The following is a 21,127-nucleotide window of genomic DNA, read 5'->3' on the forward strand; positions in this document are numbered from 1 at the left end:
CTGGGTACCCTTCCCATTCCCCCCTCCTTCCCCTCTGCAAAAAAAAAACAAACCCAAAATTTGGTGCCCTCCGCTCTCAGCGCTCCCTTTTCCCCCGTTTAGATGAGGTGGAAACTGCACTGACTTGTGCTCTTCTTCTTGATTTTCTGCTTCCTTTTCTCCATCGCACTGAAATACTTTAGCATCTTCGGGTGAAGAGAATGAGTGCCAGGCGGTTTTGCGTCATGGATTAGATAAAATCTGTTTCCTCTCCTGCGACATCCTTCTTTTTTTTTTTTTACTTCCACGTATGCCGCATGCTTTTTAGAAATTTAAAAACTGTAGTCTGGAAATAATTAATGCTGTTGGAGTGTTTTTCTGGAGCAGAAGAGGCCCTAGCTCTCTAGCCCTTTTCAGAATCTACGCCTTGGTGTGAAAATAGTGGAATTCCACACGTGGCTTACCTTCTAGTGTATCTTCATTGATTTGGGAGTTCTGTGGACTCTGAGACGAACCCCAGTGCTCCCTCTTCAGATGCCAAAGCACTCAAGAAACTTGTGTTTAAAAATGTCATCAACTGCGACTCCCCTTGCTTTTTCCGGCACACCTGCTGTTCTCACGTCGTTTTTCAGAGGATCCAGAAGACAGATGTATCGCTTTATTTTGAAGAGTTTCCACCTTCTTGCCAACTCCGATATCGAATTAGCTGCGCCAAACTCCCGATCCTTTGGGTCGGAAACATAGACCAGTATCTCTTCAGACGCCATCTTCAGCACACAATGCGGCTGTCTGCTCACTAGCCTCTCCCGATTCTTGTAATAGGCCGTGATTTGGGCTGATCTTTTGTTGTGTTTCTTGTTCTCATACGCCTAAATCTACTCTCGGGTAAATTTTAAAAGAATGCGCACACGTGTCCATGTGCGCGCGTTACCCGGCACACACACACATAGTCACTCGATTTTATAACATGCGCGTGCATGTTATAAATCGGGGGTTGGCATGCGCAAAGGGGCGCGCATTTGTGCAACCTGCGCGCGCAGACGCGTGCGGCCCTCTGCAGATCCCTCCCAGTCCGCTCCAATTTAGGGGTGGCCTGGGGGGGGAACTTCCCTACCCCCTAATCTAACCTTCCTATCCCTTCCCCTAACCTTCCCGCCCACTTGCTCTATCCTAAACCCCCCTCAAACTGGTTATCCTTCTTTTTGTGCCTGCCTCGGGGCAGGCGCAGGTTGCATACACCAGCACGAGATCCCCCTGCCTCTTTCCCGAAACCCTGGGACTTACACACGTGGCCGGACCTTTAAAAATAGGCCTGGTGCTCGTAAGGCCACCTATGCATGTAGGGCTTTTAAAATCCGGCCCTCAATTTTTAACCAGTTGTGGATTCCTTTGTCTTGAGTTTACACTGGGGGCCGTAGATGGAGCCCTAGCATAGAGCTTCCATCGCCATTAGTGCTCTCTAATGCCAATTTTAATAAATTTCAATAAATCATTCTGAACTTGCACAAAAGTGGTGCATTTTCTAGCCAAATAGAACTTTTGAAGCAGCCTATTAAAAATGACATGGCTTCGGGTCCCTGACTATTTCGAATACAGCGGGTTTGCTTCCGTATCCTGATTCTTCAGTTCCAGGTTTTTTTGTTTTGTTTTGTTTTTTTGTTTGGTTATGGGGTGGATTTTTGAGAGTTAACCAGCTAGGTTTGTGATTTTAGCCAGATAAGAATGACCCCTGATCAGACCGGATACATTTTAACTGCATAAATGTATATGAGCCGTAAAAACTGGGAGACTCTCTGGAAGCGTTCCCGGGACTGTGTTTATGACCTGGCTGGTTACTGCTGATATTCGGTGCTGACTGGCTCAGTTTTTTGGCTAGCCCGAAGCCACACAAATCAATCTTAAATGGCCAGATTAGATGAATTTTCAGCCAGAAAACCTTGCTGCTTAATTTCTGCTATTTGTGCACACAGAGCAGGCTGATTTTAGCAAGTTATCGTTGCTGCTCGGCATCTTTGCACCCTTATGGTTTTTGGTGCCAAGTATAAACATGAGGCTAAATTTATTTATTTATGTATTTTGAAAGCTATTTCATTGGGTAAAATTTGGCCTTACCCATGAACCTGGGCTTTTTGTGAAAGCTGCCCTCCCCGATTGCGGTTAAATATATGCATGTAGAGCCTCTGCACACATGTAACTTGACCTGCAACAAGGGGGCCACGCTGTTGGGAGCCCCACTGGGGAGGGGGTTGCATGAACTTACAACTCTTTGAATTTTCAGAAGAAAGTGTGTGTTTTGTTTGTTTTTGGGTTTTCTTTCTCGGAGGAGGGGTGGAAAGCAGGAAAGTACCCACACAAAATAGCAAAGTGTAAATGTGTGCAGGCTGCTTCCCAGGATAACGTTTCAGTGTGAAACGACGCAGGCATTTGCACTTTGAAAACTGGAGCAAATAGAAAATTTACCCCAGTGTGAACTGAAATGATTCGTTGTTTGTTTAAAACAATTTGTGTACGGCCTAATGTGGCCGATTTTTAGGTGAATAGATTACTGAACGCTTTTCCATGAGCTGCATGTTTCTGGTTGCCACAGGGTAGGTTTCGAGACCCCTCAACTGGTAGTTTTCAGGTTTTTTTTTTGTATTTATTTTAAAGAGGATCCTTCCGTATTAAATCTGCAACCCCGAAGAGCTGAAGGAAAACTGACCTGTTTGTACCTTTTCTGAAGAACATATCAGAAATTCAAGGCGAGGCCTGGCAAGCGAACAAGAGACTTAGATGATGGGGGAGGGGGAGGGAATCTGGGTTTTTATATTTTTTATTTTTTATATTCCAAAAAAAAAACATACCTGTTCACAAAATTTAAAAATACATAAATCACAATTAAATATATATCTTAATAAAAAATTTTTTTTAATAGTCACAAAAATATACCACGATAAATAAAACAATATAATAAAATAAGTCACATTAAAACAAAAAAATTGCAAAAAAAAAGAGGGGGAAAAGGCAGAAGAAACCTCTTAATAACCCTTGGGACTTAAATATTTCATATTTGCCTGAAAAAGAGTAGACGGGTGACTGGACAGCACTCTCACGCACAGGAAGAGGGGATTCAGTGAAGGCGGCTGCTCATTCTCCATGTCCTCTGAGGAAGAGAGAAGACATGCAGAGTGTGGTGTGTGTGTGTGTTTTTAGGAGTTTTTTTGTTTTGTTTTCTTTTAATTAAGGCAGTGGGAGATTTTAGGTTTATTGAGGGCTAAGCAAGCAGTAGTGGGGGGGTGGGGTGGGGGGAATCACTGTAGTCTTAAGAGCTGGTTAAATTTGGGTCTGATTGCTTGATCCCAGTCATGCCTGGAGGAGGTAGCTGTAGATTTCTTCACATTCCTTTCTAATATTCAGTATTTTTATCTCTTCAGGGTGGGACTCCAATCTCTTGTTCCTCTTTAGAAAAATACTTCAGAGTTAATGTCTATTTTTATTTATTTATTTTTTGTATGTATCTGCTGACTGCTTGGCAATTTTTGTATTCTAACTCTGTATACGCCTCTGAGAAGACTTCTTGGGGAAAGGAATGACCAAAACAGGGAGGGTAGGGAAGAGCAAAGAGCAATGGTGAGATGGAAGTTTGATTTCTTAATGTGCCGGAATAAAAGTCTTCTGACTTCATGCATCAAGGGTTACAGGAGGGAGATTAGGCTGAAAGGGTGACATCATTCAGGACTTGGAACTACGGCAGACTGCCTGAAAAGGCTGATTAAAAAAAAAAAAAAAAAAAAGCTAGTCCTCTGATAAGATCTCTTAGAGACCTGGTGGGTGGTTAACAACAAGATCATGTTGCTGCATTTAACGTGCTATAAAAGGCTCTGGTGGTTAATGACTGAGTAGCAGGGAAGATTCCATAAACACCTTGGAAAGGGTAGCTGGGTCCTTCCTTGATGAGGAAGTAATCCGGTCTTTTGGTTTTGCAACTTTCTACACTTTTTTTTTTTCTCTCTGTTTTGTTGTAGCTACGGTAGGAATTGGGTCAATCTGTTGGGAGGGAGAAGGCGTTTGAAGTGGTTGCATGTTAGACTGGGTCATTCGGAGGCTGTGGGCTTTGACAGCAATCTGCACTGACTGGCTCCTCCTTGCCTACCCCCCTCCCCAACAGGATTCATCCATTCGTGTATAACCCTGGAACCTCGCCAGGCTTTGATAGGTTTATTAGAGCCTCACGGGAATTGTCTGACTATGTTGTAATGTGTGCGCGCTTTTAACACCACTTAGGTCCCATCTTCTGCAGGAAGGGTGTTTTTTGGCCTTGGAAGTTGTGTGCCGCAGCCCTTAGATAATTCTCATCCTGCCCGACAGTGGGGAAACCGCAACTTGTAAAGCATCCGCTGTTTGCCTGGTATGACTTTGCCCCTAAAAGGCTCAGAACTTGGTCATGGATTATGGAAGTCCTAGGCCGTTTGAGAGTTGTGCACTTTTCAGAGTGTCCTCGCGGGGGCATTTTGTCTGGGAGCACTCTTTTTTTTTTTTTTTTTTTTCCATGAAAAATAATGCACAGAAAGTTGAAGATGACATCCTGTGCGGGTTATTTCTCTCCCCTGGGAGCGCTATCTCTCTGTGTGGATAATAGTGAAACAGTGCACTGACTTTAGCCATTTCTCAGATGGCTGATTTGAGTGGGTGAAAGGCTTGGATGCTTGGGTTCCCCCTAGGTTTGGCTAATCCATTCTCTAGGTGGTGACGAACTTTAGGCTCTGCAAACTAAGCACGTTTCCCATAGGCAGAAAGGGGAAGCTTTCACATGCTCGTGTAGGTACAAGCTCTGCAGGTTATTTGTACCCATATACCTTTTTAGTAGATTTCAAAGGGAGACTACCTGTGTAGCTGTGGACCTTAAAGCTGCTAATTCTTTCAGGGTAAATATGCATGGGGAAAACATGTGCTTATGTTCAAGAAAACCAAATATGCACTTGTGTTTTCCCATCTCTCGACACAATCTGTACCCTAGGATCTACCACAAATTTTTTTTTTCCTGCAGGTTAATAAACCCCTCTGGTGAAATTAGACAGGTATATTTACCTGGTCCAAGGGGTAACATTTTCATCCTCTGAGAATCTAAACTCTGCTGGCTCGGCTCGTTTCTTGCTGAAGAAGCAGGGCTTCCTATGCACTACAAAAATTAACATTTTAAACCTCACCCATCCAAGCTTAAAGGGCAGCAGAATCACATGATCCTGAAGGATGTGTCAACTGTGCCTCAAGCAGGCAAATAACCTACAGCAGCAGTGTATATTTCAAAGGATCCTGCCATGTGCTATGGGGTGTGTTGTCGCCCTAAGGGAAGTGCATCGGAAAGCCCTTGCGACTGCGGGCGTCTCCGTGTGTCTGTGCCTGGCAAGCCTCCATGAGCACATCTGGCGGCAGCTGACGGAAGTGGAGCTTGAACAGTGCTGGGCGAAGCAAAACAAACACCATTTAAAAAAAAACAACTTTTTTTTTTTTTTTTTTTAAACAAAATCTGTGTGTTCTGCTCTGGTCTTCCAGCTGCTGTTACTGTGGTCTCTTGTTTTTATCTTCTGCTCACAGGTTAACGTTCTGGCTGTAAGTATTTGCACCCGGGAAGCTTATCGGTCCATGAAGGAAAGGAACGTTGACGACGGTCACATTATTAACATCAACAGGTAGGAGCAGCTGCACTCTGAGCCTTTCCATCTGCATGCGTCACATTCCCACTGCCAGGTTTAATTTTACATATAAAAGAATAGAGATGTCATGCGTGTCTTCATCCCTTCTTGCTGTGTCTGACTTTTCAGAGCGGATGCCGATAAATCATCTGTGCGACGTCTGACTTGCTGGCATTGCCTTTTAACTTTTCCAGCAATGGTCTGTTTTATCCCCTTCCCCCATACACTTCTTAAAGATGAGTGTATCTGTGGGGAGGGGAGGGATAGTGGAATTTGATGGGAACCAATGATACTGATTTAGCCTGGAGTGGAGGGTAACGCTCAGAGAAGGGCGTGAGGGCAGCTTGGACAGAGAGGGGGAGGGAGGAATGATAGTGGTGCAGTGTAGTTTCTCGAGAGGGGGAAAGAGAAAACCATAAAGGTGGGTGGCTGGAAGAAGAAAAAATTGTAAACCTACGGAATTATGAGAGTAGTATTTTTGGTTTAAATGCTCACGTCGCCTGCACAGCCCAATATTTTGGAAACGTTCGGCCTGTACCATGTTTGTTTCTCAAGCTGGAAATAGCTATGGGAGCCGGCTCAGAGACAGAGCCACTTAGATCGATGGACATTTTGCTCCTGTGGATGTTCCTCCATGTGCCCCTCAACATCATTCGAATGAGCCCAAAGCTCCCAGTTTCTCGCCTTTTTGTCCTTTCCTTGTTTACCTCTATTCCTGGAGTCAGGATGGCGAAGATGCATTAGATCTAACGCCAAAGATTTAGAGGCCCTTCAAAGGACGGTGGCTTGTGGCTATTTTATAATCTTAAAGCCATCAGCGCTGCAGCTATAAGTGAACAGATTCTGTGGTGCATTGTTTTGGTAGCCACCTTGCCCCTGGAGAAAGCAGAGTTGCTTACCTGTAACAGGTGTTCTCTGAGGACAGCAGGATGTTAGTCCTCACACATGGGTCACATCGTTTAGAGCCCCTGTGTGGCAAAACTATGTCAAAGTTTCTATAGCTTTGATTTGGCACACTTGAGTATGTCCAGCATGCCCTATATCAGTCTTGTAATATAGAATTATGATTAAAATAAAATAGGAGAAACCCAACTCCACGGGATGGTGGGTGGGTGGGTTTCGTGAGGACTAACATCCTGCTGTCCTCTGAGAACACCTGTTACAGGTAAGCAACATTGCTTTCTCACAGGACAAGCAGGATGGTAGTCCTCACATATTGGTGAATCCCTAGCTACAGGCTGCTCCCCAAAACAAAAGGGGACCGACAGACACAACACCGGTGCTGTTGGTGACAGAGGGGGAGACAGCTTGAACCCAAACAGGCAGGAGAGTTGGGTTCTACACCTTAAACAGGGGTCATAGGGTTCCTCATCCTCATTGAAAGCTACAGGGGATGGGTCCTTAGGTGCTTGGCCTATGTCCAGAGGTGCAGGCACCAGTAAAACTGGATTGGGGGGGGGGGGGGGCGTCAGGTCTCGGCGACTCTGCTAGACTCAGTGGAGATTCTTTCTCTGAGGAACCAGCGACAACCACCATATCAGTAAGGAGAAGCCTCTGTGTCCCATCGGGCACTGATGCTGTCCCAGGAACCAATGCCAACTAGGTCAGTAACGCACGGATGAGCATGCTGAGTTTCTCCAGAAATGGTATAAGGACAGTCTGGACCGGGTCCGGTGCTGTTGGCGCCACAGGACCGAAGCCCTGTGCCTAGTCCACTGCTAGCTGGACCTGACGTTCCAGCTCCTTGAATGTTGCCAATGCCAAGACCAGACTGGGAGCAAGGAGTGGTAGCCACATCTTCCTCGGACCCTCGAGGTGGATCAGTGACTGGCATGAGGACCGGGGGAGACCATTGCAGACTCCTGGCACCGATGAAGGCTTGACACTCCTCACCATGGGGTTGCTTTGGGGGCATCGTGGAAAAAACTGGTGCATCCCTGTGTCTGGCACCATGCATCGATGGAGACCGGTGCTGATGCTTCTCTCAGTGCTTGGCTTGGTCCTTCCCCAGTGCCAAGGCCAATGACAAAGGACATGACATCCTCTGCCTGGAGGAGACTTGACTATGGTCTGTCTCCGGCGCCCCTGTCCGCCAGCGACATCTATGGAATAGACTGTCCCGCTGATGTCTATGGCTCCGTGTCCATCAATGTAGCTCCTTGTCCTTAGAAGTCCAAGCCATCGGCTCCATCTTGTTGAGTCAAAGTCAACGTCCCTTCGTGGTCATCTAGGCTCATAAGTGGCAACCCTGGATGTCATGCGATATTCCCCTAGGCAGAGGACATATATCTCATGCAGATCCGCAATGGACATGATCCTCAGGCACCGGGGGGCATCACTGAAAACCAGATGTGGCCATGAGGGATGAAACAAAAGAGCACTAACAGAAGACTATGGTGGCAGGGTGTCGACTGGTGGGCACCAATGCACTGCTGCCAAGGAAACGTACCCAAATTGCCGAAGAGGGACACAGCGATGGGACAATGAGAAAAAACCCGTGAGAAAAATGAAGTTTTCCACAAAGCCAAAAAACGGCCAAAGTGATGCTTACATCTCTGTGAAAAAGAGAGACTGAAGAGGGACCATGCATAGATTAGGGCAAGCTGGGCATGCTCAGTGTGCCTAGTCAAAGTTCTAGAAACTTTGACATAAGTTTTCCGCATCAGGGCTCCCTCTGATGATGTCACCCATGTGTGAGGACTTAACATCCTGCTGTCCTCTGAGAAAAGCAGATTCTTTACAGGTCATTCATGCCTTTTTATTCAGCCATGAAAAGAATTTCCTAAAACTCTTGCACCTTTTTAACTTTTGAGGCCATGTTAGCTGCCCCCGGTCCATCATGCTTTTGTTCACTTTATCACGCTTACAATGGGCACTGAGGTGGGTCCTGTGACGTTGAGATCTCGAGCGAGGCTGAGAAACCCGCGTGCTGTCCAGACTTGGGAGTATTTTGGCTCCAAACATTAGTAATGTGAAAGATGGCAGTGCAGAGGGTGGCAGGTGCCTGCCATCCAGGACAAATGCCCACAACAGAACAGAGTTAAAACCACCGCACCTTTTAGTGGACGCATGATTACTGCTGCAGTTTTGGGGCAGAGGATTATTTTCCATTTTGGTTACTTTGGAAGAAAGGAAGCTTCCAGAAACCAGCTCTAAGAATAAATGTATTGTGGAAGAAGATTACTGGAAAGCCTCTTTTCTTCCCCCCCCCACCCCTCTTCCCAATTTCATGGCTTAATACAAACCAGATTTTGATTATTTTTTGCCTCCTAATTTCCATGCGGGAGAATACTCCTGGTCTGTTCATCTTGTACGCTTTTTAGATATGAGGTGTGGGTTATCTTTTTGTTGTTTTTTTTTTGTTTTAGACTTAATCTGCTGCCTGTATTTTTATTTTTCTTAACGCGTCAGTTGCTGTCCCAGTGGCTCAAGCTGTGTCTCTCTCTCTCTCTCTCTTGTTGATGGGTTTTTGTCTGCAGCATGAGTGGCCACAGAGTGCTCCCCACATCGATCATGCACTTCTACACCGCCACCAAGTATGCCATCACAGCATTGACAGAGGGACTGAGGCAGGAGCTGAGAGAAGCCAAATCGCACATAAGAGCCACGGTACGTGATCTTCCTCTGTCCTTCTCCTCCTGTGTGGTAGCCCTGCAAGCTAGGGGATTTCAACTCCTGTGCTCAGCCCTCCATCCAAACAAGAGGTTGTCGAGAGATCCACAGTGAACATGCATGATGATGATGTTGAATACTTTTGCTTATATTGTAATTGCTGGTGGTTTTATATTTATCATGCTGTGTTTTGTATTGATATGGTGAGGCTTTTATTATATTGATTGGGAGAGAGTGTTGTATGGTTACAGTACATCATACAGTTTCACATGCCGTGTTTTTTGTTTTGTTTTTTTTATGTAAACCCACTTTGTGTGCCCATTTTAGTGAATAAGATGTTATGCAAGTACAAAAAATAGAATAGAATGGGAGAGATTTGTAGTCACTGGCTTGATTTGCATATTTTATGGTTGCCCTGAAATCTAGACCTAGTTAGGGACCAGAAGGGCAGGTATTTTGTATTGACCCCCCACGTGCAGTGTAAGAACATGCCTCCATCTGACGCTCCTAGTCACACAGTGCTGCCAGTTATATTATATGGCACAGCTAGATCTGCACAGCACTATGCAGATACACATGAAAGCATCCCTGCTAATCTAGGCAGAAGACAGTGGCAAGGCAAATAAGAGCCATGGCATTCATTTTAAGATTGTTTTTGGTTAAGGTAACTGTATATGGATAGCTTCAGGGGTACCTCTGTTGTTTCAGCACAGACATGGGATTTCCGATCCATGTTCTGCAAGAAGTTTGGGCTAAACTGTCTAGGTACTTGGGGACTGGTGCCACCAATTTAAAATCTGGAGTTCTTATGGCAGATTTATTAAACATGCCGCAAGGCACATGACCAGGTGGTACTTCAGTAACAGCATAGGCTGGTATGAGAGGCCACATGGGCAGGTCTGTGGAGTTTTCTCTTGGACATGGAAGTAAAGGTAGCATGTATTTATTTTTTATGTCTAGGTGTTCTCTTAAGGCCTCCCCCCACTGGATATGGCCTATGTTAGCTGGGATAATCTTAGCACACGTGCTCTGCCATAGGCCCTCCTGCAAGCCCCGTTCTGGGTTCGTGCCAGAGGTAATTCCTGAGAAATTAGCCTTCTGGATAGTCACTTCCAGATGCTAGCGAAAGCCCATTTTATGAAATGTTGGGGGTGGGGGCTTAGGATCTTATTAGTTGTTTTTGGTGTTTTCTGTTCCAGAGTATATCTCCAGGACTAGTAGAAACAAACTTTGCTTTCAAACTTCACGATAACGACCCAGAAAAAGCAGCTGCTACCTACGAAAGCATCAGAGTAAGGACCAGCAATGTCTTTGCTTTTTTTTTTTTTTTTATGCATGCCACAGCATTTGTTGCAAGTCTGAATACATGTATGCTTCTGCTTTTTTTTTTTTTTTTTTTTTTTTTAATGGCATCAGCGGGAAACTTCTCTCTGGATTTGAGCTCGTGCAGTTGAGTGCACGCTGTCTGCTCGTACGTTTGCACACGTACGAAAAACAAGGGGAGAGTCGTGGTGGGGTTGGGACTGACCTTTTTGGTTTTGAAGTAAATTCTCTCTGCAAAACTGCATGCACCAAATAGCAGGTGTAACTGTGCATGTAGGCTTGGTGGGATCCTTTTTCAAAGCAGACTTATGGGTTTAACTCCACTTTGAAAGTCAGTGTAACTTTTATGCTCGTATTTGCCGGCTGTTATGCCCGATAGTTATAAAATTATGCCCACTGTGTACCGTGACGGAGAATACAGAATTAGTTTGGCTGCAGCCCAGCAATTCCTATCTCCTTAAACTTTAATGCAGAAGATACTACCTCTAGCAACTTTAAAAAGAATCAAAATCTTTTAAAACCATAAACATAAGCCCATTGTTAAACCGTGATGACGTTAATCCTGCCAACCTTGTGTGCCAGATGTGACTTTTTTTTTTTTTTTCCCCAGTGTCTGAAAACGGAAGACATAGCCAGTTCTGTGTTGTATGTCCTCGGTGCACCGCCTCACGTACAGGCAAGTGGGCAGCCGGTGGCTAGTGGCCACGTTTTTAGGCATTCCAAAAATGGTTGTCATTCGGTGGCTTCTGATTGTCTTAGAAACCAAAATCTTTCTGTCTGACAAAGAACCTCTTGTGTGCCTTGATTCAGTTCCTTTCTGGGACATTTTTATTGGCTTCCATTTATGGTCTTTCGTAAAGGTGGCCTTCATAATCTAATGTGCATGTGTGTTGAAGATATCTGACTAATCTAAAGCCCAAGCACTAGTTAGCATTTTTTTAAAATTAGCCTGCCTGTTACTGTAGCTGTTGTGTGGTTTGGGTTTTTTTTATTATTGCTAGAGCAGGTTCTTTGATCTTTACATTTCATTCTGTGTATTTTTATACTTCATTGAACATAGCCTCATCCCTTTTTGGTTTTTTTTTTTCATTCTAGCCACATTCTCCGTTTTAAAAAAAAAACTCTACTCCTTTTCAAATGCACCGCAGTGTTTTGTGCTGCGTATTGCACACATGTCAATGCGACATCCGCCAAAAAAAATAGGTGCAAGGCGAGGAGACGTACAAATGATATGAAACTGGATGGAGGGGAAGAGGAGGGGGTGATGAGAAATAATAGAGCCAAGGTAGCTGGATGCTTCAGAAAGTATCCTGAGCACCCACTGTCGGGGTCAGAATCGCCTCATAGCCCAATGGCAGGACCTGTCCTAATTATGGCCATGTTTTAAAATGAACGCTGGTGTCCCCTATTGCAGATTGGCGAGATTCAGTTGAGGCCCACGGAGCAGTTCTCATAGCAACAGAAGAGGCGGCGAGGAGAAGATCATCTGCCATGGAAAATGACATTTTAATTGAAAGCCGAAGATCGTTTTCTGAGACTTGTCCTCCCCCCCCCCCCCTCCCCAGGCCTTCACCTTCATCGTAAATGTGTCTCTGTCCCTGAATGTTTTAACACTAAACGGTCCCACAACACCACTGGGACGGGATCTGTGGAACAATTTCTTTGCTCTTTTTCTATTTGTCTGTAGTTTTTGTTTTGTTTGTTAATGCATTATGTTCTGCTGGCCAAGACGATGACAGACGTTTTACCGTGTCTCCTGACTTCAAAGTACCCTCTTAGTCCTTTTTGCTTTAAAAGGAAAAAAAAAAAAAAACCCAGAAAAACAAACAACAAAAAAGGCTTTTTTTTTTTTTGGCTGAGTCTTCTTTTGTGACCTTCGAGATCAAAATGGCTCCTCTTTCTGAGTTTAAAAATCGGTACTTTTGCCCCAAATCCTTCTTAACCGTGAAGGGAAAATGGATTTCAAGGCTCAGCCGGTGCCCTCCTTAATCCAGACTAATGTCGGGAAGTAGCATTTTTGGAACTCCTGCAACCATTTTCTCCTGTGCTTGCAAGTCTGCTTGCTTTCAACAAAAAACAAAGCGGGTCATTGGTGAGCTGCAGAGCTGGCGCAGCGTTCTAGATTGCCAGCCCTGCTGCTTTTGAAAACGCAGCCCTATCCTAGTGAGTGCTACCTGGCTGCGAAGAGATGTTCTGCAGAGTCCTGAGCCACTGGGTTTAGTGGCCGGGGCATTATCCGTGTGCACCGTCGCACCAGATGTAAAATCCTGTTTGGGGTTTTTTATTTATTAATTTTTTTTGTTCCTCACGTGTGACCTACTCGTTTGTTTCGGTCTTATTCTGAACAACCCAGCACCTTCCAAAGAAATTTTTCATGTAGACTTTTTTTTTTTTGTTTTGCACCTCCTTTCTGTGCGGGTTTGCCTTAATGTTAGTCCTGTCCTGGATTTCACTATGTTTAAGGGGGTGTGTTTGTTTCAATTATTTTTTTTTTTTTATTTACTGCTACCCGTTTTATTGTTCTACACACTTGTTGTCTTGTGGTTTGTTTGTTTTTTTTTTGTTGTGTTTGCTCCATTTATGGCAGGCGCGGTACAGGTGTTGTCCCTTTGGTGATATTCCGGGAATTCCAGCAGGATGTTAGGAATATTCCCCGCTGTATCCATTAAGGCAGGAGGGAGGACTGAAGTCTGGACGCATCCGGCTCTTCCCCTTTGCATAAACCGCAGCATTTGTTATACAGGGCCCGTTAGCATGCCGCCTGTTAAGCGATTAATGTCCTTTTTGTGAAAAGGGGATCTTTTGGTTTGCTGATGTCTGCTCTGTCTGTTAGATCTGTTTCAGGTCAGATCTGTTGAGTTATACTGTGTTAAAAAAAAAAAAATCTACACTTTTTTTTTTTTGTTTGTGTTTTTTTTTAAACACAGTTAGAGCAGAGTGCAAGGGGGGCAGGGAGGAGTTGACGATGGCTTCTTATCCAAGAGGGAAGAGTAAGTCGCATGGCAGGTTTTTGGTGGTTCTTGCCTGCCAACAACTCCTCGGGGAAACCCCTCCTGATCTTGAGTGCTCTGCTTTCACAGTGTAGCGATGGGGTTTAAGGGTTTGTTAATCAGTAAAAGTGATCAGGCGTGACCCACCAAGATCAGGCAGCCCTCCTGTGGCAGTGTCCAACTCTGGGAGAGTACTCCTTAGAAAGCTCCTGGAAACGACCCCAGCCTCCTGTGTTGGGTGCGTAGCACTAGAGCGTAGTGCCACCTTTCCTCCAGTGTAGAAACCCCACTGCTGATCTGATCATAACTACAGAGGGAGGGGGCAGCAGGAAGAGTGATTCCTGTACACTCCATTCCTGGGTCAGGCCTCATGTGCTCACTCCAGTTCTGATTGCCTTTTGAAAAATATAAATTTAAACCCAATTCAAATGGTTTGCTTCGTTTTATTCATCTGTTGCTTGTGCCAAAGCCGGATTAGCACAAGTGCTAAGTTCCAGTTCAGACAGGGAGGGTATCTTGAGTTACAATGCACTGATACTAAGACTGTAACATAGAGGGAGAAAGTTTTGTGTCCTTTCTCAGTGCTAGTTTTCCATGGCTGGTCCTGCTGCTTGACCCTTAACCTCTACCTGGCTGAGATCAGGCTCTCACTTTGTGCCTTGTTTTTCTGACAAGAGTCCCTCCTGTTCCATGGACTCTTTGCGTGGACAAGAGCAGTGAGGTAGGGCCATGTTAGCCCTTCAAAAAAAAAAATAAAAAAAAAAATTAAAATTTTAGTTAAGGGAGAATCGAAGCGCTAGCAGAGGCCGCTTTTAGGCTCACTGATTTCTGGCTAACTTTGCCAGAGGAAGGAACCTGGTTTGGTACCTTTTCTAAATATTCACTATCTCTAAAGATTTCATCTGTCCAGCTCCTTCCTTGGTTCTCTTTTTTTTTTTTTTTTTTTTGGTGGTTGATGTTTAAGTGAAAATCCCAGAAGGTAGCCTCTGTCCTTCTTCTCTTATAGTTGTCTGGCTTTGACTTGCTCCCTGCCACCCTGAACCCTGTGCGACTCACCCTAGTGTTACCTCAACTGTTGCCACCTTCCAATACCGCGCGCCCCCCCCCCCCCCCCCCAGTTCTTCCAAGTCTGCCTGTTTGCCCCACCCTCCCCCTGCCTTGCCACAGACCCTGCTCGCTTGTCATTTCTCCCCCTGGAGCTGGCCCAGTCATGCTTGGCTTATGTCAGTTCTGGCTCTGATGGGAAGCTCCTCTGCTGAGAGGTGACTCCTGGCAGGACGAGGGCTTGAGAAATCAGCAGCTTCTTCATGAAGAAACATGAGTGGAGTTCAGGATGTCCTGGGCCTTTTCAGAGGCTGGCATAATTTTTTTTTATTTTTTTTTTTTAAATTTAATCCTAAAATCCCTAATGCATTCCCTTATCCCCCCCTTTATTTATTTTATTTTGCTGACAATGTCCCTGTGGAACATTTTTTTCAAGGAGCGTTCTTATCACACCACAGTGCTCTGCGGGGGTGGCCTGCTTAGGTCCTCAGGTGCCACCCCTGTCTCTGGAAGTAGAGCATGCAAACCTCTCTTGTGCACACTCGCTCTGGAGCGCCTCCACGACCAGTCCCGTGCATGCTTCCCGAGGGTCTGGTGTCGGCTTCTTTTGTGCTAGATCACTGAGGAAAGCTTGGATGCTTGGGGGAGGGGGGGGGGGTCTTTCTGGCCAGGTGCATAGTGTTGTCATGGGCAGTGTGAGCCTCCACTGATGGTTTGTTTTTGTTTTTTTTTATTACCACACAAATGTTCCAAGGGAGCCCGGGGCTTGCAAAGCAACAGGCAGTAACTGCCTTGGGGGTGGGGGGGGAATCCAGCAGGGGTGTTTGCATGGTCTTCTCAGACTGGCAGCTTTTGTCTCAGCCATTCCTGGACCAGCACATAAGACAGGAATCCTGCTCAGAAACTTTGTTCTCTGGGCCGTACCGTGTTCAGGGTCTTGCAGAGGAAAATATTCCTGTCAGCAGGATTTGTTTCCTACATCTGCCCTCGAGTCTTTACGAGCAGGGAGAGCACCTCCACGCCCTCCCTTTTTTTTTTTTTTTTTTTTCATTTTGCACTTAACTGAATTGATTTGCACTTTTGAATGAACTTGGTACAGCATCACTAGTACAATAGTTAGGGACGGGTCTGAAATCCCAAACCAAGTGAACAATGTGATTTAAAAATGTCTGTCTTAATTGTGTACTGTAACAGTAATAAATAACTATCTGGTTTGTGCTGTCCTCTTCATAAGATAAATGTCTTATGTATCATATTGAAAGGTGCATGACATGACCTGAAATTGTCTTAAACTTGATGCTCTCCCTGATTCTGTTCACTTAAGTTTTTTATATTATATATATATATATATATGTGCTGTAAAGCATAGCCTGTCTGTGATTTGTAGATTGTGGTTTAACTTTCTCGGTCTAAAATGACAGAACTAGGTAGATTGCTCAAAGGATCAATAACTCCCCTCTCTCAGCTTTATTGCTTCTGTTTATTCCTAGGTCTCCCCACCCCCCTCAACGCAATCCTTTGCATCTCCGACCACAGGCCAGGCCTATTGCTCTGCTTGGCTGCTGGTGCTGTTCAGTTTCTTTTTTTTTTTTTGGTCCAGCATGCAATACATTATTACTCTGCTGTTGCGATTCCTAAACTCATCTGTGTGCGCTCTGTTTCTATGCTGTTAAAAAAAAAAGAATTCATAGGACCCGCCACAAAATCAGGTACTGTCAGAATATAGCGCATTCCCAAAGTTGACTGCCATACGTGTAATGGTGTTCGCCGCAGCCCAAGGTCTCCGAACGAGGAAGCCTTGCTTGCCTGGAAGGCCCGGCTGTAAATGCAGTGGGACTGATCCATCTGCTTCCCAAGGCTCGAAGGCCTGGAGAACTCCTTGTCAGAACATTAAGTGTTCCTTTAGCTGTCATTAATAACCACGGCCTTCAAAGCATGGGTCTATGCTTCAAAAAATGCAAAAGAAGCATGGAGGAGGTTGAGGGGACGTGTAGAGTTTTGATACTGTCTCCCTAAAGGGTAGTGCAATAACAACCCCTCTGCTGCTGACTGGGGTGAGGAGGGAGATTCTGTATCCTACAGATGTATGTTTATTTATATAAGTATTATATCATCCACCTTCATTGCAGTTGTGCTAGGCAAATAACAAAAATAAAATGTATGTGAAAGTATTATGAAAAATAAGATAGAAACAGATACAAACAAAAATAATACCTACACTGCAGTCATCAACCGCCTTGCAGAAAAACATTATAAAGAACAACTTTGAGCTGCCATTGATAAGGTCTTGAGTGTAGCTGCTGTTCCTGTGCCAGAGTTGGGATCAGTACGTTAGGCAGTCCAGGGTGCGGACGTTCAGCTATGGAACGTGAGTACGTTTTTGCTTTTGTTAAATTTATTTTAACAGGTCTCGCCTCCCCTTCTGGCCATGGTTTTATTTATTCCCCCTTTCAGCGTCAAAGTGGATTACATTTAGCTATCGAAGGTATTTCCGTGTCCCCAGAGGGCTTACGGTCTGAGATGTGCACACCAAAATCAGGAGATTTGGGGGGGTGCCCATCTGATTTTTATAAAGGGGGATGCACACCCATCTTGCATTGCAGAAAAAGGGGTGGGGTGTGGGGGCCAAGAAATGTGTACACAAGTACCAATTGGTGCCTGGGCATGCGGCCAGGTCCAGTGCCGCGTAAGTTTACGGAGTGGGATAACTGAAGGAGTGCAGGCTAAAGCAGCAGGAGGGTTTGGAGGAATGAGCTCTAGCCTGGGTGAAACTGGGGAGGGGATGCACACCTCTTCTAAAATTCCCCCACTTGCACGCCTCAAACCTGACCTTGCATGGCCGCGTGGGCCCACATGATTTGTGTGTATGTGATAAAACTGCCACTTGACCTGCGCCCGCAGCCGCACACGCATCGGCCTGCGCCCGTTGGAAAGTTACCGTGCCTTGGTTGTACCTATTGCAAAGGGAGGGTAAAGGCACTTAGCCGGGGTGACGAGGAGCGACTGTGTGGCAGGCAAACCCTGGCTTCCAGGGTTCCTAGCGTGCTGCTGTAACCACTCGGCTAGTCCTGATTGCAGGCTGGTAGCAGGGATTCCCTGTACGTACCAGGATCAGTCCAGACCCTTGGGTTGTGTCTCCCTTCCAGCAGATGGAGTCTGAGAAAAAAAACTGAAAGGCAGCCCCCCTCTTACACTGCTGCGCCACCTGCGATCCTTCAGTATTTTCTCTGACTCTAGCAGACGAGGGTGACAGAACCTGTGGTCCTGATCCTGTTAAAAAAAAAAAAAAAAAAGGTGGGGGGGTTTGATTTAAAATTTACCAGAAAGCTTGTTCTTTCAGAAGGTTCTTTGGCTACATCAAGCTAATTTAAAAAAAAAAAAAAAAAAAGTTACTTTGGCTGGAGTTTGAGAAGTGGCTCCTCCCAAGTCACCTTGGTAGAGGCTCGGCTGAGGTGGGACCCCCCAATAGCCATATTCCCAGAGCCCCATCGCCTGGTAAGTGGGGAAATTCACTGGTGGGCCGGTCCCTCTCACCCTGAGATGTCCACAGAGCTAGTGGTCCCAGGGACGTGCGGTTTTCCCCCCATGGTTGACCGCGTTAAAAAAAAAAAAAAAAAAAAAAAATCAGAAGTTTTAAATTCTTGCCTTGCAGGTTCCAGGGGCTCTGGAGGGGGGTGTTTTTGTGTCTGATTGGTTTTGGATTGCTGACCCTTACCTTGTGGCATGCTGCGGGGTGCCTCTTGCTCTGCTTGCGGGGAGCCGGTCCGGATGCCTCTCCTGCAATGGCCTCTGCGCCAGATGTCTCCCTGGTGGTGAAGGACTATTGGGGAGTGCCCAGGGGAAGGCTGTCAGCGTGTTCTCCACCTGCAGGCAGTACCTCCACCAGGAATCCAACCCCCCCCCACCCCCGGGGTTGGATTCTATGTGCCATCATAGAATTATAACATTTGTTATAATTAAAAAAAAAAAAAAACAAAACAAAACCTCTAAATTGAATTTAGTTGAAATGTTGGTTAGAAAACTTCTGTATGGTTCAAGTCTAAAGTTAACATTCTAATATGTATTTGGAGATAGTAGAAAGAAATTAAAAACTGATTACTTGCTGCTTACTTTACATTCGTTTGTTTTACTTCATTCTCCTTATAAAAGCTTGTCTAAAAAGCCAGGTTTTTAGGCTTACTTTGAATAGTTACAGACTTCTCTGCAGTCTTATTTCGAGTGGCATTGATTTCCATAGTACGGGCCCGGCCAGAGACAGCGCGCGCTCCCTTACTTGAGTGAGACGTGCTGATTTCACAGATGGAACAGTTAATAGCGCCTTATTAGCGTTGTCCTGGCGGGAGCCCTTTTCTCCAGATTTCGGACTCTGGAATTTCCCTTCGAACAGTACCCTCCTTGCTGCTGAAGGTAGTCTCGGGGGTTTCATTTGAATCAGATAGTGGAGTTACCTGCGTTTACTCATTTGGATCGGGATTTGCCTCAGGCTCTGTGAATTGCATAGGTTTGATGTGAAGCGGATTCTTCTTCGCTATCTGGAGGTTACCAATGCTTTTTGATTGTCTGATCACCTGTTTGTCTTATGGTGTGGTCCTAAGAAGGGACAGAAAGCTTCTAAGGCTACCATTGCTAGGTGGTTGAAGGACGCCGTATCCTCGACTTACATCTGTCTTGGGCATTCAGTACCGGATGGTCTAAGGGCTCATTCAGTCAGGTCTCAGGTGGCGTTTTGGGCGGAAAGCCACTTTATCTCGCCGCAGGAGATTTGCAGGGCAGCTACCTGAAATCTTTACTTACCTTTGCGAGGCATTACCGTTTGGATATCCGGGACCTGGATGAACACTGCTTCGGCAGCAGTGTTCTTCGAGCGGGACTCTCCAGGTCCCACCCCATTTAGGGTAGCTTGGGTCCATCCTAGCGGTCTGGACTGATCCTGGTACATACAGGGAAAGGAAAATTGGTTCTTACCTTCTACTTTCCGTTCCTGTAGTACCAAGGTTCAGTCCAGACTCCCACCCATGGAGTCTGGAGAGTCCGCTCGGTATCGTTTTCATTTTGCAGAATATTCTCAACGAGGTAGCATTCATGTTACTTATAGTCATGCTCCCTCCATGTACATAAGTTCCACAAATTATGCAGTTTCTTTTTCTTAAGTGGTTTGATATAGCCATTGGTTCTTATGTTAAAGGTTATGATATTTTTCATTCTGCTATGGTATGGATTATACTGAAAGGCACCCCCAGTGTAAGAGGGGGTGCCTTTCAGGTTTTTTTTTTCTCTCTCCATCTGCTGGAAGGGAGACAACCCGGCAGTCTGGACTGATCCTTGGTACTACAGGAACGAAAATTAGCAGGTAAGAACCAATTTTCCTTTTAACAGCTCCTGTCCCACTAGCAATCTGGACGGACCCAAAAAACAAAGCGGTAGCCGATCCAGTGAGCTGTGTAACAGTGACGACAATAGGAATCGGATAAAAGCAAGCCCTTTATTAAAACGCCTGACTCTGGCCGAGTTTCGCTCCCTTGCACAGAGCTGCCTCAGGGGCAAATTTCATTCAACCAGGACTTGAAATAGTCAGTAGAAGATATCGCATTGATAATCAGCGTTGATGATTTCACACCAAAACAAATGGGTTTTCTCTAATTCACATAGCGATGCTATGTGATGCCGGCAATGAAGTAAAAAGCGTTCAATATATATCAAATCCAAAATAACGAGCAGTCTTTCACCTGTCAAAAGAACCTTTAGATTCCTCTTAACCAAAAAGAGGGGGGAGAGTATTACTCTGCCATCTGGGTTGCCAAGGCCAGTATGGGGATTTGTGGGTTGGTATGATACAGTGCCCATTCAAAGCTATCAAGTGCTTCTTAAGAGCATGGTATCTTGTCAGTGTGGCTTCGGGTTTGCCCTTCCTAGTGGGCTGGTGAGCAGCCTCTGCTGTTGCACAGATTGCTAACTATCCACCTCTGCTGACATGTATATAGCACTATTCGTATACACTGTGCTGTACAAGGTAATTCCTATGGTTTATGGTCCCTTTTCTAAGAAGTCTGCAGTCTAATTAGGAAGCGTGAGCGCCGCATGCGAGCCCGGGGTATTCTGGTTCTCAGTGCCTACCACTCCACCATCGCTGCCTGCCAAGCCTGGATGAAAACCCTCAGTTGATCCATAGGTCAGAACCTGATGGAAAAGTCTAGTGTCTGTGTTTCATGTCAGTCTCTTTGGTAATCCACTGGATAGCACTGAGCAACCTGGAGCTTGAGTTTTGCTTGAGACTCCCAAAAGCTTGGTTTTAAAAAGGGAGTCGGGTCCGGTCTGCGTCTGAGCAGAAGCTCATTTTAAAAATAGGTCCCTAGACGTTCAACAATGGGGAACGTGGAGGCTGCCACCTGCTCCTCTGGGCGAGTGAATGAGATTGCGCCTGTGTGCATTAGCGAGTCTGGCGGGAAGTCAGGGGAGTCTGTGCAGCCTTTCTGCTTGGTAAGTAATGCTATGCTTTGCAGTAAAGCA

At 45.5% G+C, this 21,127-nt stretch overlaps 1 protein-coding gene across 1 annotated transcript in view; it reads left to right on the forward strand.

The window, feature by feature from the left end:
- DHRS11 (dehydrogenase/reductase 11) overlaps positions 1-15,834 on the forward strand; it is a 49,417-nt gene extending 33,583 nt beyond the window's left edge. The window contains exons 3-7 of the mRNA XM_029612713.1: positions 5,554-5,648; positions 9,131-9,260; positions 10,463-10,555; positions 11,197-11,262; positions 12,001-15,834. Of these exons, the coding sequence (XP_029468573.1) occupies positions 5,554-5,648; positions 9,131-9,260; positions 10,463-10,555; positions 11,197-11,262; positions 12,001-12,042 (426 nt within the window). The 3' untranslated portion in view covers positions 12,043-15,834. The remainder of the gene's footprint in view (positions 1-5,553; positions 5,649-9,130; positions 9,261-10,462; positions 10,556-11,196; positions 11,263-12,000) is intronic.
- The last annotated feature ends 5,293 nt before the right edge of the window (positions 15,835-21,127 follow it).

The sequence above is a fragment of the Rhinatrema bivittatum genome, chromosome 8 (assembly GCF_901001135.1).
Source record: "Rhinatrema bivittatum chromosome 8, aRhiBiv1.1, whole genome shotgun sequence".
NCBI lineage: Eukaryota > Metazoa > Chordata > Amphibia > Gymnophiona > Rhinatrematidae > Rhinatrema > Rhinatrema bivittatum.